Consider the following 13,916-nt stretch of genomic DNA (forward strand, 5'->3'; position numbering starts at 1 on the left):
AAAGCAAGAAATTTGATTCCTTTTTTCAAGGGTTTTGTTTATTTTTACAAAGATTCTGGGTTTTCTTCAGATTTTTTTTTTCCTCTATGGGTTTTGGATTTTATCCAAATTTGTTTAAAAAAGATTTTAGCTTTTCTTCTCCTTTTTTTTTTTAAAAGATGTTCTCATCCGAATTTGATAGGTCAAAATCATTCAAATTCTGGGAAATTAATGACAAAAAAATATACTCATTTTGAGAAAGTTATAAACTTTATAAGGTCTTAGATCTGAATTTATATATTTTTCCATTGTGTGTTCTTTTTCTGGTTTTGCAGAATCAAGAGATTTGGGGGAGGTGAAGGATTGAGAGAGAGAGACATGGATGAAACAATGGCAGCTAGGTATTGGTGTCACATGTGTTCACAAATGGTGAATCCAATAATGGAATCTGAAATCAAATGTCCCTTTTGTCAAAGCGGGTTCATTGAAGAAATGAGCAGTAATGACAATGGAGATGGAGGAGGAGGTGGAAGCAGAGGCATCATAACAAGAGATGTTCAAGATTCAGAAACAGATTTTGGAACAGACCGTGCGTTGTCTCTATGGGCACCAATCTTGCTTGGGATGATGAGTAGTCCTAGGAGACGAAGAAGGTTTAGGAGATCAGAGTTTGGTGAAGACAATGATGATGATGATGAGTTGAACAATGTTGATGGGAATGATAACAGTAATGNAAGATTTTAGCTTTTCTTCTCCTTTTTTTTTTTAAAAGATGTTCTCATCCGAATTTGATAGGTCAAAATCATTCAAATTCTGGGAAATTAATGACAAAAAAATATACTCATTTTGAGAAAGTTATAAACTTTATAAGGTCTTAGATCTGAATTTATATATTTTTCCATTGTGTGTTCTTTTTCTGGTTTTGCAGAATCAAGAGATTTGGGGGAGGTGAAGGATTGAGAGAGAGAGACATGGATGAAACAATGGCAGCTAGGTATTGGTGTCACATGTGTTCACAAATGGTGAATCCAATAATGGAATCTGAAATCAAATGTCCCTTTTGTCAAAGCGGGTTCATTGAAGAAATGAGCAGTAATGACAATGGAGATGGAGGAGGAGGTGGAAGCAGAGGCATCATAACAAGAGATGTTCAAGATTCAGAAACAGATTTTGGAACAGACCGTGCGTTGTCTCTATGGGCACCAATCTTGCTTGGGATGATGAGTAGTCCTAGGAGACGAAGAAGGTTTAGGAGATCAGAGTTTGGTGAAGACAATGATGATGATGATGAGTTGAACAATGTTGATGGGAATGATAACAGTAATGTGTATCGTCATCATCATCATCGAGCTAGGCGACATGGTGGAGAGATTGATTTGGATAGAGAGTTTGAATCTATCTTGAGGAGAAGACGAAGAAGCTCAGGTAATATATTGCAGTTGCTTCAAGGGATTCGTGCTGGGATTGCTTCTGAGTATGAAAGCTCTGATGAGAATCCTCGAGAGAGGGATGGTAACAACAACAATAGAGTTATAATGATCAATCCCTATAACCAATCTCTTGTTGTTCAAGGGTCTTCTGATCAAAATCATCATCATCATCATCATCATCATCCTTCATTGACTTCACTTGGAGATTACTTCATTGGACCTGGTTTAGATCTTTTGCTTCAGCATTTAGCTGAGAATGATCCTAATAGGCAAGGGACTCCACCTGCTCGTAAAGAAGCTGTTGAAGCTTTACCAACTGTTAAGATAATGGAACCTTTGCAATGTTCTGTTTGTTTGGATGATTTTGAGAAAGGAACTGAAGCTAAAGAGATGCCTTGTAAGCATAAGTTTCATATCTGTTGTATTGTTCCTTGGCTTGAGCTTCATAGTTCTTGTCCTGTTTGTCGATTTGAGCTTCCTTCTAGTGCTGATGATGATGATGAGACTAAGACTGATTCCACCGAGAGACCGGTAAGAACAAGAAATGTTCGGGAAACCAGTAACAGAAACGTTGTTGAGAGTGTTGGTAGTGCTGAGAGAGGAAGAGAGGATGATGCGAGGAGTGGAAATGGAAGACGGTTCTCGTTTCCATGGCCGTTCAGTGGATTGTTCTCGTCCTCTTCTTCATCTTCTTCGTCTTCATCATCCTCTGGAACTCAATCTGGTGAGAACAATTTCTACTCAAGATCTTCTGGTTCTTCTCGCTGATTTGTTATTGTTCTTGTTCTTGTTCTTCCATCTTTTGTTGTTCTTTCAAATATCTCATTTTCTAGCTCTTAAATTTGTTATGTACTCTGCATTACATTCTCTGCTTTTGTTATGTACATAAAAATGATGTTCTTTCACTCAGACTGTTGAACCAAAACAAATCCATTGTTGTTGTACAGAGATGATCAAATTCAGTTTGTGTGTTTCCATTGTTTTTTGTCTTCAAACTTGTGTCTTCTTAATACTATGAAATATCTGTCAGCTGATGTCCAAATAATGATGGAGATGTTACATAATAGATGAAATGATTCAATCTTTTGTCGGTATGAGCTTTGTATGGGCGATGATGATGATTCAATATTTCATGTTTTAAGCCTTTGGACAGAGATGATCAAATTATGTGTGTTTCCATTATCTGTGTTTCAAATATATGAAAATTATATATTTTCAGTTGAAGCACGCAAATAATCATGGAAATTTTACAAAAATGGAGATAATGATTAGTCATTGTCGGAATGATTTTTGTATGGGGCGATGATTCATGCGCTGTCTTCTTTTTGTCTTCATGTCCTGTCAATTTTAAGATTAAGAACACATTTTCACCACTATATTTGGCGTATACATAAGAAGAAACACTTAAAAAAAAAACAATAAGAAAATCATGATAATTGATACGTGTATGAATAATCCAATAGTTTCCATACAACCCAAAAAATCCCAAAAGGAGCTGTTAAGTGGATTCACCGGTCATAATAGTAGTGGTAATATGCAAAAAAAATAGAACTTGAGTTTTCTATCTCAAGATTTAAATCACAATCTTGAATACTTTCATGATAAAACGTTTATAATAGGAGCGTTCTCCAAACGCCAAAAACGTGGTTTTTGATTGGCATCATCACTTGACGGTCAAGATCTTGATCACAGAAGCATTACCGACTCGGAGTAAAGCAACAACGGAGTCTCCAGTCTTGCACAGCTCTTTCTCTTTCCCGTACTGAGTCGCAAACTCGATAGCTTCTTCTGTTGATTCATCGTGTGAGGCTCTTGCGGATCCAGCGTAGAGCACTGGGATCAGACCACGGAAGATAAGGCTGTGTCTCGCGGGGGACTCGTCACTGCAAGACCAGTCGAAGAAGTCGGTTTTGATCTCTGGAACAACGACAGATAGAATAGGCATTCCTGGTCTGTACTTAGCCACAAGTCTCGCTGTGCTTCCTCCTCTGGTTAGGACCATGATGAGAGTAGCTCTAGCTGAGTTAGCGGTTCTGACAGCTGAGGATGCGAGTGACTCAAGTGGGCTCATTGGAACTGGAGAGTACAGCATGATCCTCTTGAAGACATCACCGTAGTCAAGGGTGCTCTCGGCTTCCACACAGATCTTAGCCATTGTACGAACAGCTAGTTCAGGGTATGCTCCAGCTGCGGTTTCACCACTGAGCATGACACAGTCTGTACCGTCGAGGACTGCGTTTGCAACATCTGTGGCTTCAGCTCTTGTGGGTCGAGGAGACTTGATCATAGACTCGAGCATCTGAGTCGCTGTCACCACAGGTTTCCCCTGGATGTTGCATTTGTAGATCATCACCTTCTGAGCTAAGAAGATCTTCTCAATTGGGATTTCCATACCCAGATCTCCTCTGGCAATCATGAAAGCATCCGAATTCACCAAAATGTCATCGAAATTTGCCACACCTTCTTGGTTCTCAACCTAATCAATCATAAAGAAGATAGCACAAAACCATCACAACCTAAAGATTTTGATCCTATAGTTTCCGGAACTAGAAAGAGAGCTTTGATTTAGCATACCTTAGACATGAGAAGAATAGTTTTTGCGTGCTTTCCTAGTAATTTCCGGACCTGGACTAAGTCTGAACCTTTTCTGACAAAGGACAGAGCAATCATGTCGATTTGATTTGGGACTCCCCATTGCATGATGTCTTCTTTGTCTTTCTCAGTTAGAGTTGGGAGATCCACAACAACACCTGGGAGATTAACATTCTTTCTCTCACCGAGCATGGCACTGTTCTCACACCGGCAACGGACTGTACCGTTCTCTCTGTCACAAGAAAGGACCAGTAACGAGATTGTACCATCAGCACAAAGTATGACCATTCCTGGGTTGACATCTACAGCCAACTTTTTGTAGCTCATGCAAATCGTGTTCTCATCACCCTTCAAGTCGTAGTCAGTCGAAATGGTGATCTCTTGGCCTTGTGTCAGTTGAATTGGTTTCCCATCTTTCAAGAACCCGGTTCGGATTTCTGGACCCTTTATAAGAAAAGAAAAAAACAACCCCTCTATTAGCATAACCAAAAATACATATAAATCTGTCACAATTCACATACACAAGACATAAGGTGACAGAACAAATCTTCAACTGAAAAACCAAACAGGTTAAACGTATCAACTGAAATTCGGTTAGAACTTTTTACTTCACACACTATTGCCATTCTCGGGCTACCAAAAAAACATATTCATAGACAAGAGAGAACAACAATTCAAAGAAGATTGTCTATCAACAATTATAAGTCTCCTGTCTTTTAAACTGTCAATATGGCTGCCTCAAGCTAAACGTATACACAAGAACCAAGTTAAGGAAACAAATCAAATTTTAAAATTCACACTGAGTTGAATTTCGAGTATAACTTCTTCTTCACACACTAATAAACTCTCTGGCCACAAAATCACAGAAAGAGAGAACAGTTCAGGAACATCCTCTATCACCACTCTCCACATATTGACTCTAGATCATCTATTGATACTCTATTTATAACCTTCACTAGCTTTTAATCTTGTCAACTTATTTAGTCTAACTCGAGTTCAAAGAAGAAACAATTACGATACCACACAGATCTAGAATCATAATTCAATAACAAATTTGGCAATTCCCAGAAGTTAAAAAGCACCATTCATGAGAGTAAGGTTGGTTAGAGTTCTATATTAGAACGAGTTGTTGAAATATAAGAAAACAAAAAAAAATCAATCAAAGGAACATTGACATAAATAGACAAAAACAGAAACCATTTACCAAACATAGATGAGTACAAAAGAGGCATGAACGAAAAACATTTTATACAAAAAAAATCAATCAAAATAAATATAAAATAGACCGTCAGTGTTACAGATCAAGATGTAGAAATAAACCAATCAGAAACCACAAAAAAACAAAAATCTAGAAAAACCCTAGAATTCCCAGATCACAGTCGAATCCGAGTCAAAGGAGTGATTGAAATTGAAATCGCAAAAGTTCACAGCAACTATAAACGTGTAGCTATGAGTTGATAATCGCGAACCTTGGTGTCGAGCATAACAGCGCAGAGGATACCAGTGTTAAGCATAGCTTGACGGAGATTATCGAGAGTCTCTTGGTGGTACTCATGAGATCCATGAGAGAAATTGAAGCGAGCAACGTTCATACCAGCCCTGAGAAGCTTCTCCACCATGGGAACGGATCTGGAAGCTGGACCCAGAGTACATACGATCTTCGTCTTCGGCCTTTGCTCTATCATCATCGCCGTCGCCATCGTAGTAAGTAAGTAAGTAAACACAGAAGCAAGGATCGAGGATTGTGGATTGTGTAGAGGGAAGAGAGAGAGATGAGAAAGAGAGATTTATGGAGACTTGGAGAGAGATCTGGCTTGCCGAACAAGGAAAATACAGAGAGAGAATCTGAGAAAGGAAGAGAGAGATTTTTATGAAGAAATGAAAAAGAGTCTCTCTCTCTTCTTCTTTTATTGACTTTTGAGGTGAAAAAAAAATCAGAAAATAAAATGGTAAATAAGAGTCGTTGGTTTAGAGATCTGGTCAAGAAAAGACCGATACGCTTTTCTTAATTTGATGGTTTCCCACCGGTTTAATATTCTACCGTGAAGAAAGGAGTGACCGCACATTGAATATTCCGTTTTCGTTTACCTTTTTATGCCTTCTCGAACTATTGTCGGGCCATGGTTTTTTTTTTCTCTATGTATAAAATATCTTATTAATAATATTTTAAGTCTTTTTAATGCACGTTACTTGTCAATATTTTAAAAAGTTGATTAAACATTTGTTTTACACATGGATAGTTTTCAGTTAATTCCTTGTTAGCCAGTAGTTTTGATCTTTGTTTAATTCCGGAATTACATTATTCGAAATCTAGAAATTATCAAATTGTTTAATTCCGGAACTGCAATAGTTTGGTTCATTATTGAGTTTTGTCTCAATTGGTAATGGAATCTGTAAAACAAAAAGCATCAGAATTTTTTTTTGAAACCGAACCAAAACCTACCACTTGTTTAGGACGTATTTAAAACACTTTCTGACCTAAAAAGTGATTAAACTTATCCCGAATAATTTTCAGACACTACAAGCTTTATAAGATTTTAGGCCTCCTTCATGTCTTTTATATATAGAAGAATCGTTCTTTGCGCTTAACCAAAGTTGAACATTGTCTAGATACTTTTGATATATAGAGTCTGTGTTGAACACAAATGAGATAAACTTGACCCTATCATTCTCTTCCGACCCCAAAACTTCTCTGTTCTTTTTTTTTTTTTTAATTCCTCCTTTCTTGACGTTTGAGACTGGTCTAACTGACATAAATCTAAGCGCACTGCGCGCATCTGGTAAGAATTATTTCAGGTGAAAATGATCAGAGTTCGTCGTGATTCTGAGGCTTGTCTTGGTTCATCAACTTCTCGAGCTTCTGTTGTAATTCCTATGAAAAAGATGAAACACCAGATTAATGAAGTGTTAATTGTAGGTCTGCTTTGAGATTTGAGATGACACAAAAACAAAAACTTACCTTAAGTTTGTCTTCCAAACACCGAGCTGGAGTAGATAAGATCGCCGCATATCTGTAACAAGAGAGTAAGAATTAAAGGATAGAAAAAAAAAATGGAGCCAAAAGGGGATGATGACCCGTGAGATGTATCCAAGACTAGAACTTACTCGCAACGGCTTGGTTCATCGACATCCGTAAGCTCATTTTTCAACCCGCATCTTAGTTTCACCTGCATTCAGTGAACTAGTCAAGCTTTGTATACTTAACGTCTGTGATCTTTGCAAGCGCAAGTCTCAGATATTGATTGGACAATATTTGTTGGACTTTTAACAATATCAAACGCTTACCTTAAGGCTTCTATCCGGACCATTCCAGCATTTATCTCCGTTGGTATATGACATAAATTGGTAAGAGTTCTCAAATTTGTCCCAATCCCTATTTTAGCAATTCCCATAAAACAAAATAAAGAAGCATAGAGGGATATATACAAACACAGATATAGAAGTTACTGACATATGATTGTTAACTTCGAAACCATTCATTCCTCGTTATTAGTGTATTTATCATGAAAGAGATCAGCATGCACAGAAAATAGACAGTGGCATGATACTTACCCTAACCGAGTTTTTGAATAGCCCTCCTCTTGGGTTGATTCTTTATATGCGCAGACTTTGTAAGTATACCTATGCCATAATTTAGGTATTAACAGCAAATGTATAAGATAACCATAATTATAATACCTGATAATGCTAATAAAGAATGGATGAGACATTAAACTGCTACGATTATTCTTACTTGCCCTGTTTGCTTTCAAAACAACGACCATGGAATGAATAGAACTCTTTCTCCGGTCCTGTAATAACAATATATAAGAACTAACTCAATGAAAGGCAAATGTAAGTGCTTAGGATGTCTTATCATACACACCAAAGTCTTGTTTTAGTTTCTTTTCTAAGCTCGATATCCTTGACTGTATTTTATTCAGTTTGGAGTTTGACTCATCGTATTCTTTGCGTACCCGATCAGCCTCTGCACATTCCAAAATGATATAAATGAATCACTAAAGAATAAGAGTAGCACTAATACTAATAATGGAAATGCTAAACTACTATTTTACCAGATTTGTCCACTGGGGTGGTTTGGAATATATTCACAGACAGCAAAATGTTCTTGACAGTCTTTTGTATCTTCTCCAACCAAGTAGGATTTGAGGTTGTCTCTATCCGTAACGAAATTCAATCATGTCAACTAAATATGATAGATGGTTAACATCGTTCAAGAATATAAATATCTGTGGAAATAGTGCAGACCTGATAAATCGACATCATCATCTGCATCAGATTTGTATGAAGAACTAGAATCATGGCGATACTCCTCTTCGTAGGAATCATCTTCGGGTTCATGGTCACTGTATTTCCCATCATCGCTGGTATCGTCACTATCCGAAACAAATCCATCATCTTCTTCTACTTCATGTGGAGTGATGGGTGTGTGCTCATGGTTTTCCTGATTATCAACTTTGGGGCTATCGTCAGCCTCAGTTGGATTATCAGATTTCTCTCCTGTCCAACGAGATGCAACAAGACGCCCCAACTCTTCCTTTGACAACTCTTCCTTCTTTTCGGTTACAGGATCCTCCTATCAAAATAGAATGTAGAGTACTTTGACGTCAGGGGAAAATCAGGAATTTAGTAATTTCCACGATATAACTCAGAATGGGAAGAGTTACTGAAATAATGCAATAGACAAGTCTTAAAAAGACAGAGTATTCTCATCACGGAAGTTCAGAGAACTATACTCAGATGTATGAAAACTGTTTGGCCAGAAATTGAAAGAAATTACCATTTTGTTATCCTCGTCTGATTCCTCCTTTTTGGTACCATCATCATTTTGCAATCCCTCTGTGACGGAATCCTCAGATAAGGGAGTTTCCTCCTTTGTCTCCACAACATGCTGTATTGTAGACAACCTTATCATCATCTAATTTCCAAATAACAGATTGCACCACTTTTCGAAAAGCATATGAATCAAATTAAATTTCATACCTTGTCTGCTGGATTAGTGTGAGTATCCTCTTCCAATATATTTGTTGGTTCAGCTTCAGCTTCAGCTGCTGGCTCCTAAAATTTAATTTTAATTCAGTACCCGCTTGGATTAGACAACCCGAAAGCAAAACAAGAGAACTCAAGATATATAAAAAGCACTGAAGGTATTGACGAGGGTTCATAGTCCTGTGAATGAGTTCAAGATAGCCAAGGTTTAGATATCATCATGTCAATGAGAATGAGTGATAGAGTATCAAGCATCTCACATATTGAAACTTGAATATTTTTTTTCATGACCTTAATGAGCAGGAGGCCCAAAGGGGACAAAAATATTGACAAATGGTCTGATAAGCTTATCTTCCATGGTTTGACTCCTTAACTTGTTGAATAAGTACAATAAGAAAAAAAAACAAAGGTGAAAGCGTGCAAATCTATTTCAGTTCAAGAAAAGAACTAACCTCATCTGAAGGATAATCCTTGTAATTACCAATCTCATCATGATGTGCGGTATCATCGGGATTTTCATCGTGCTGTGAAACTCCAGGCACCCCTTCATCATTTGTGCTTTCTTCAACTTTTTCACTGTCATCTGTCTTCTCCTCAGTATCCCCCTTTCCTTCCTGGGCAGCTGACTCGGCCTCTTTCTTTTCCTTCTCCTCCTTTTCTTTCTGTAGACGCTCCTTCTCCTCTACCTTCTCAATTTGTTCTTTACGATCTACAGAAGAAATGATCCGAGGGAAATGTAAGCATGTCAACTTGTAATCATAGAAAGAAGTTGAAATCTGTTTACTCTACTAATAGTTAACGGTCTGTCTTTATCATCTGTTGTAATCATAGAAAGAAGTTAATCAGATTCCACTACGTAAACTACAAGTCATGTATTTTCTCACTTTCTCCCTTTCCTTTTGGTGGTTAGTGAAAATTTAAGAACTGATCCGTGGCATATCAAGCATCCAACTACACTAATATGTACGGTTCCGCTTTCACAATCCAATACACTGATTTTTCTCATGGTACTACTACATATGTCCGTTTAAGTTCTCTAAGATGAAACCTAAATCTCCCCTCTCATGCCACTTGCAAAATCATCCAACAGAAAGAATAAATTACAAATCCAAAGAAAGAACGGCAAACCTTTCAGCTGTTCAACAAGGCCTTTGAGAATCTTCTCTTCACTTTTCAGCTTCTTCAATTCTGCTGCATCTTTCTCTAGACCCACTTTCGCTTTTTCGATATCCTGTCTCCTTATTACAAGCCCTTGGTTATATGTCTCGATCTTTTTCTTCAAATTTTCTCGAGCAGCTTTTCCAGCTTCCCAGCATGTATTTGGACATGTCACTTGACCATCATATTCATCACTTCCATCACAACAATCTGGTCCCATAGGGGAAAACAAACCATAAGTACTGATAAGCTAATTCTTCAGCAATTTGTTGCTCCATATGGCATTTGAAAGTTAAAATGTAAACAAATTATAGAATTGCAGTAACATACCACAAATACCATCATTGACTCTGGAAGAAAACAAAACTAATGGAGAGTGGCCTGCGTTTCGACAATAGAATTTCCCATTTGGGCAAGCTGAGGTACCTGGATTTTTGAAACAAACAAATGATCCATCNAGATTCCACTACGTAAACTACAAGTCATGTATTTTCTCACTTTCTCCCTTTCCTTTTGGTGGTTAGTGAAAATTTAAGAACTGATCCGTGGCATATCAAGCATCCAACTACACTAATATGTACGGTTCCGCTTTCACAATCCAATACACTGATTTTTCTCATGGTACTACTACATATGTCCGTTTAAGTTCTCTAAGATGAAACCTAAATCTCCCCTCTCATGCCACTTGCAAAATCATCCAACAGAAAGAATAAATTACAAATCCAAAGAAAGAACGGCAAACCTTTCAGCTGTTCAACAAGGCCTTTGAGAATCTTCTCTTCACTTTTCAGCTTCTTCAATTCTGCTGCATCTTTCTCTAGACCCACTTTCGCTTTTTCGATATCCTGTCTCCTTATTACAAGCCCTTGGTTATATGTCTCGATCTTTTTCTTCAAATTTTCTCGAGCAGCTTTTCCAGCTTCCCAGCATGTATTTGGACATGTCACTTGACCATCATATTCATCACTTCCATCACAACAATCTGGTCCCATAGGGGAAAACAAACCATAAGTACTGATAAGCTAATTCTTCAGCAATTTGTTGCTCCATATGGCATTTGAAAGTTAAAATGTAAACAAATTATAGAATTGCAGTAACATACCACAAATACCATCATTGACTCTGGAAGAAAACAAAACTAATGGAGAGTGGCCTGCGTTTCGACAATAGAATTTCCCATTTGGGCAAGCTGAGGTACCTGGATTTTTGAAACAAACAAATGATCCATCATACATATAATCCCAAAAATGCAAAAACTTTATTCCACTACACTAAACAAACTACAATCACAAGTTTGAATTCCCAACGAAACTAATATGGTTAAATTCTTTAATCACAATCGTACCAAAAGAACAAAAGCTACACAATAAGAACTATACAGAGAAATTGAGAAGACGAAACGAACCTGGCTCGTCAGTTCCATCAGAACAATCACAGAAATCGTCATTAAGTTGAGCTTTTGTGAATTTCTTTGATCCGTCCTTACACTTTATCTCCGAAGATGACTTGTAATACTTCTCATCTACACAACATCAACAAGATCAAATCGGAGTAAATTTTGGGTTGAAAGATCTCGAGCAAAAACGATACAGATCTTTGAATGAGCAGGAGGAAACCAAAACCTTGAGGAGAAATGCCGAGAAACGGATCGTTTGATGGAGACGAGTTCGATCTAATAGCAGAAGCAAGGAGAAGAATAAGAAGAAACGATAGCTGTAAAGAGACGGAGACGGAGGAAGATGATACAACTACTCTCATCCTTCTTCGAGATCGGAACCGGAGAGAATGAACGGAGAAAACAGATTTGGCCACGAGAAAAATCAAGTGCCTCAGTGTCTGAGAGAGACAAGTTCGACAGATTCGTTGAAACGACACAATTTCGTTTTTGATTTTGAGCATGAGTTTGAAAACTTAAAAATTGTAAGAGTTAAACAAACAAAAAAGGCCCATTAGCTCAGTTGGTTAGAGCGTCGTGCTAATAACGCGAAGGTCGCAGGTTCGAAACCTGCATGGGCCATTTTTTTGTTGTATTTATTTCCTTATCTTCCTTTTTATTTGTTACACATACATATTTTATGGGCTTATTAGAATGGGCCTATAATTAGCCCCAAACCCAAAATAAGACGGTGAGAAAAAAACTAGGGTTTTGCGGAGTCAAAGCATATATATACTCAGCTTCTCTGCTCTGTCCTTTCAAACCATTCAAATCAAAGCTTTCTTATTGTTCTGTACGCCGCATGTTTTTGTTCATTGAGTCAAAATCATTTATTTTCAATTTTTGGTTAGCCTAATTTGCAAATTTCTTAAATCTATTACTGTAATGGATTAAGAAATCTATCGTTAGGCGAAAGAGATGATGGATATATGTAAATTATGTCCGGTAAGCATACGTAAATTACCTCCGTAAGCTTGCTCTGCCTCTTAAGAATCTAGGTTTTCTTACCAAAGGAGCTTAGGTGATTAGAGGTAGATACATCTATCAATCTCTTAAATCGAAATTTTTTTGTATTTATTTGTTTGAAAATCTGATTTGTTATCGTTTTGATGGATGAATGGTGAGAGTGATGAAAAAAAATCGGATTCCCACTGAATTATATGTGATTATTTATAAACCAGCTACTTTTGACTCATCTCATCCATCAAAAATGTTTTTTTTTGGTTTTTTGATCGGTTAAAGTATTTATGTTTTGGTAGTGGCCGGTGATGTGATTAAAATATTTGCTACTCTTGATGAAGTTTTTCTTCACTTGATGATACTTACCACCAAGATCTCTGAGGCCTTTTCTAATTTTTTTTTTTTTTTGACAATCATTGTCCCGATTTAATCCTTGTTTTTGTTTTAATCTCAAATTTATTTGAATTTAGTTTCAAGCCAGGCACCGAGGCACGCAGATAAGTTTAGTACAAACGTCAAAATTATTATAAAGAGGTTTTGGAGTCGATTTTTAACTCTTGAACATTTTTTTATAACTGTCGTCATAAAAAAAATGGCATTTATTTAAATGTAAGATATTGATAAAATTTGAGAATGTGGAAGTATATACTGAGAAAGTTTATATGCTTGGTCAATTTTGAAATTCGACTAGAGAGTTTTTAGTTCCCACGAATATCTTGCTAAACCAAATGCTATATATAACACCCACAAGAACTATTTGATTCAGTTATCCCGACTAGAGATTTTTTTTTTTTGGCTAATGGAAGAGAAGCATTATTGGCTACCGCAGCGCTCAAGAATGTGTACAAGGCATGGGTTGCACAAACATTTGTTCACACGGTGGTCTTTGCAGCAAAAACGGTTAATGTTTTTGTTGGTTGCCAAACGTAGTGATTAATATAGCGGACTGCCATGCTGGTCGGACGAAATGTGTTTTAGTATGTGTGGTGGAAATGGTAGTTATTGTAACTATGAAATTGGAGGATGTTACTGCCAATGATATCTTATGACGTTTTTTTTTCTTTTTCTATTGTTCTTCGATGAATTGAATAGATGTAATTTAACTTGTAATGGACTAGTTTGCCTCAAGCTTAAATTCATAAATCATACTTCCTCTTTGACGGTAAAACTCTAGCATCACTGCTTTGTTTCTTTGAATCATCCAATCAACACTAGACTTATTTAATAGTTTTTTTTATCAATGCTTTGTTATTGTTCATCGGTTTTTTTTTTTTCGTTTGTTTTTTTTTTTTAACTTGTTGTCTTGCTTTTTCTCTTATATTTGTTGTTAATGTTGCATGTTTTAGATGAATTTTATTTTATTGAAATGAACA

General features: G+C 36.9%; 4 protein-coding genes, 1 non-coding gene and 1 pseudogene across 6 annotated transcripts; 4 read left to right on the forward strand and 2 right to left on the reverse strand.

The window, feature by feature from the left end:
* LOC109125219 lies at positions 119–939 on the forward strand. The gene is made up of 2 exons (XM_019231201.1): positions 119–706; positions 908–939. Exons 1-2 carry the CDS (start codon positions 358–360, stop codon positions 937–939), a joined length of 381 nt encoding a protein of 126 aa, XP_019086746.1. The 5' UTR covers positions 119–357.
* LOC104733068 (E3 ubiquitin-protein ligase RNF115) lies at positions 729–2,438 on the forward strand. The gene has a single exon (XM_019236773.1). The coding sequence runs from the start codon at positions 951–953 to the stop codon at positions 2,175–2,177; it is 1,227 nt and encodes a 408-aa protein (XP_019092318.1). The 5' UTR covers positions 729–950; the 3' UTR covers positions 2,178–2,438.
* Positions 2,822–5,874, reverse strand: LOC104733149 (probable pyruvate kinase, cytosolic isozyme). Its single transcript, XM_019236771.1, has 3 exons — positions 5,471–5,874; positions 3,984–4,445; positions 2,822–3,885 (listed from the first exon to the last, which is right to left on the reverse strand). Exons 1-3 carry the CDS (start codon positions 5,699–5,701, stop codon positions 3,073–3,075), a joined length of 1,506 nt encoding a protein of 501 aa, XP_019092316.1. The 5' UTR covers positions 5,702–5,874; the 3' UTR covers positions 2,822–3,072.
* LOC104733140 (glucosidase 2 subunit beta-like) lies at positions 6,528–12,014 on the reverse strand. Of its 2 annotated transcripts, XM_010452750.2 has the most exons (16): positions 11,771–12,014; positions 11,554–11,670; positions 11,251–11,346; positions 10,891–11,130; positions 9,443–9,699; positions 8,985–9,059; positions 8,782–8,892; positions 8,250–8,577; positions 8,057–8,158; positions 7,867–7,968; positions 7,735–7,792; positions 7,554–7,622; positions 7,287–7,374; positions 7,107–7,168; positions 6,961–7,012; positions 6,528–6,873 (listed from the first exon to the last, which is right to left on the reverse strand). In XM_010452750.2, exons 1-16 carry the CDS (start codon positions 11,904–11,906, stop codon positions 6,808–6,810), a joined length of 1,959 nt encoding a protein of 652 aa, XP_010451052.1. In that variant the 5' UTR covers positions 11,907–12,014; the 3' UTR covers positions 6,528–6,807. The 2 variants fall into 2 exon arrangements, with proteins under 2 accessions (XP_010451052.1, XP_019092322.1); XM_019236777.1 differs by lacking the exons at positions 10,891–11,130; positions 11,251–11,346; positions 11,554–11,670; positions 11,771–12,014 and adding exons at positions 10,119–10,358; positions 10,479–10,572.
* TRNAI-AAU lies at positions 12,092–12,165 on the forward strand. Its single transcript has one exon. It is a non-coding gene; the product is annotated as a tRNA-Ile (tRNA).
* On the forward strand, positions 13,177–13,653 carry LOC104733135 (annotated as a pseudogene).

Source organism: Camelina sativa, chromosome 2 (assembly GCF_000633955.1).
Source record: "Camelina sativa cultivar DH55 chromosome 2, Cs, whole genome shotgun sequence".
NCBI lineage: Eukaryota > Viridiplantae > Streptophyta > Magnoliopsida > Brassicales > Brassicaceae > Camelina > Camelina sativa.

Bases quoted from the DNA above. Each gene is read 5' to 3' on its own strand.
- LOC109125219 (XM_019231201.1), top strand. From the start codon at position 358: ATGGATGAAACAATGGCAGCTAGGTATTGGTGTCACATGTGTTCACAA.
- LOC104733068 (XM_019236773.1), top strand. From the start codon at position 951: ATGGATGAAACAATGGCAGCTAGGTATTGGTGTCACATGTGTTCACAA.
- LOC104733149 (XM_019236771.1), bottom strand. From the start codon at position 5,701: ATGGCGACGGCGATGATGATAGAGCAAAGGCCGAAGACGAAGATCGTA. The intron at 4,446-5,470 runs GTTCGCGATTAT...TTTCTTATAAAG, and splicing joins CTGTTATGCTCGACACCAAG to GGTCCAGAAATCCGAACCGG. The intron at 3,886-3,983 runs GTATGCTAAATC...ATGATTGATTAG, and splicing joins CTATTCTTCTCATGTCTAAG to GTTGAGAACCAAGAAGGTGT.
- LOC104733140 (XM_010452750.2), bottom strand. From the start codon at position 11,906: ATGAGAGTAGTTGTATCATCTTCCTCCGTCTCCGTCTCTTTACAGCTA. The intron at 8,159-8,249 runs GTCTGCACTATT...CGTTACGGATAG, and splicing joins TGATGATGTCGATTTATCAG to AGACAACCTCAAATCCTACT. The intron at 6,874-6,960 runs GTAAGTTTTTGT...TCTTTTTCATAG, and splicing joins GTTTGGAAGACAAACTTAAG to GAATTACAACAGAAGCTCGA.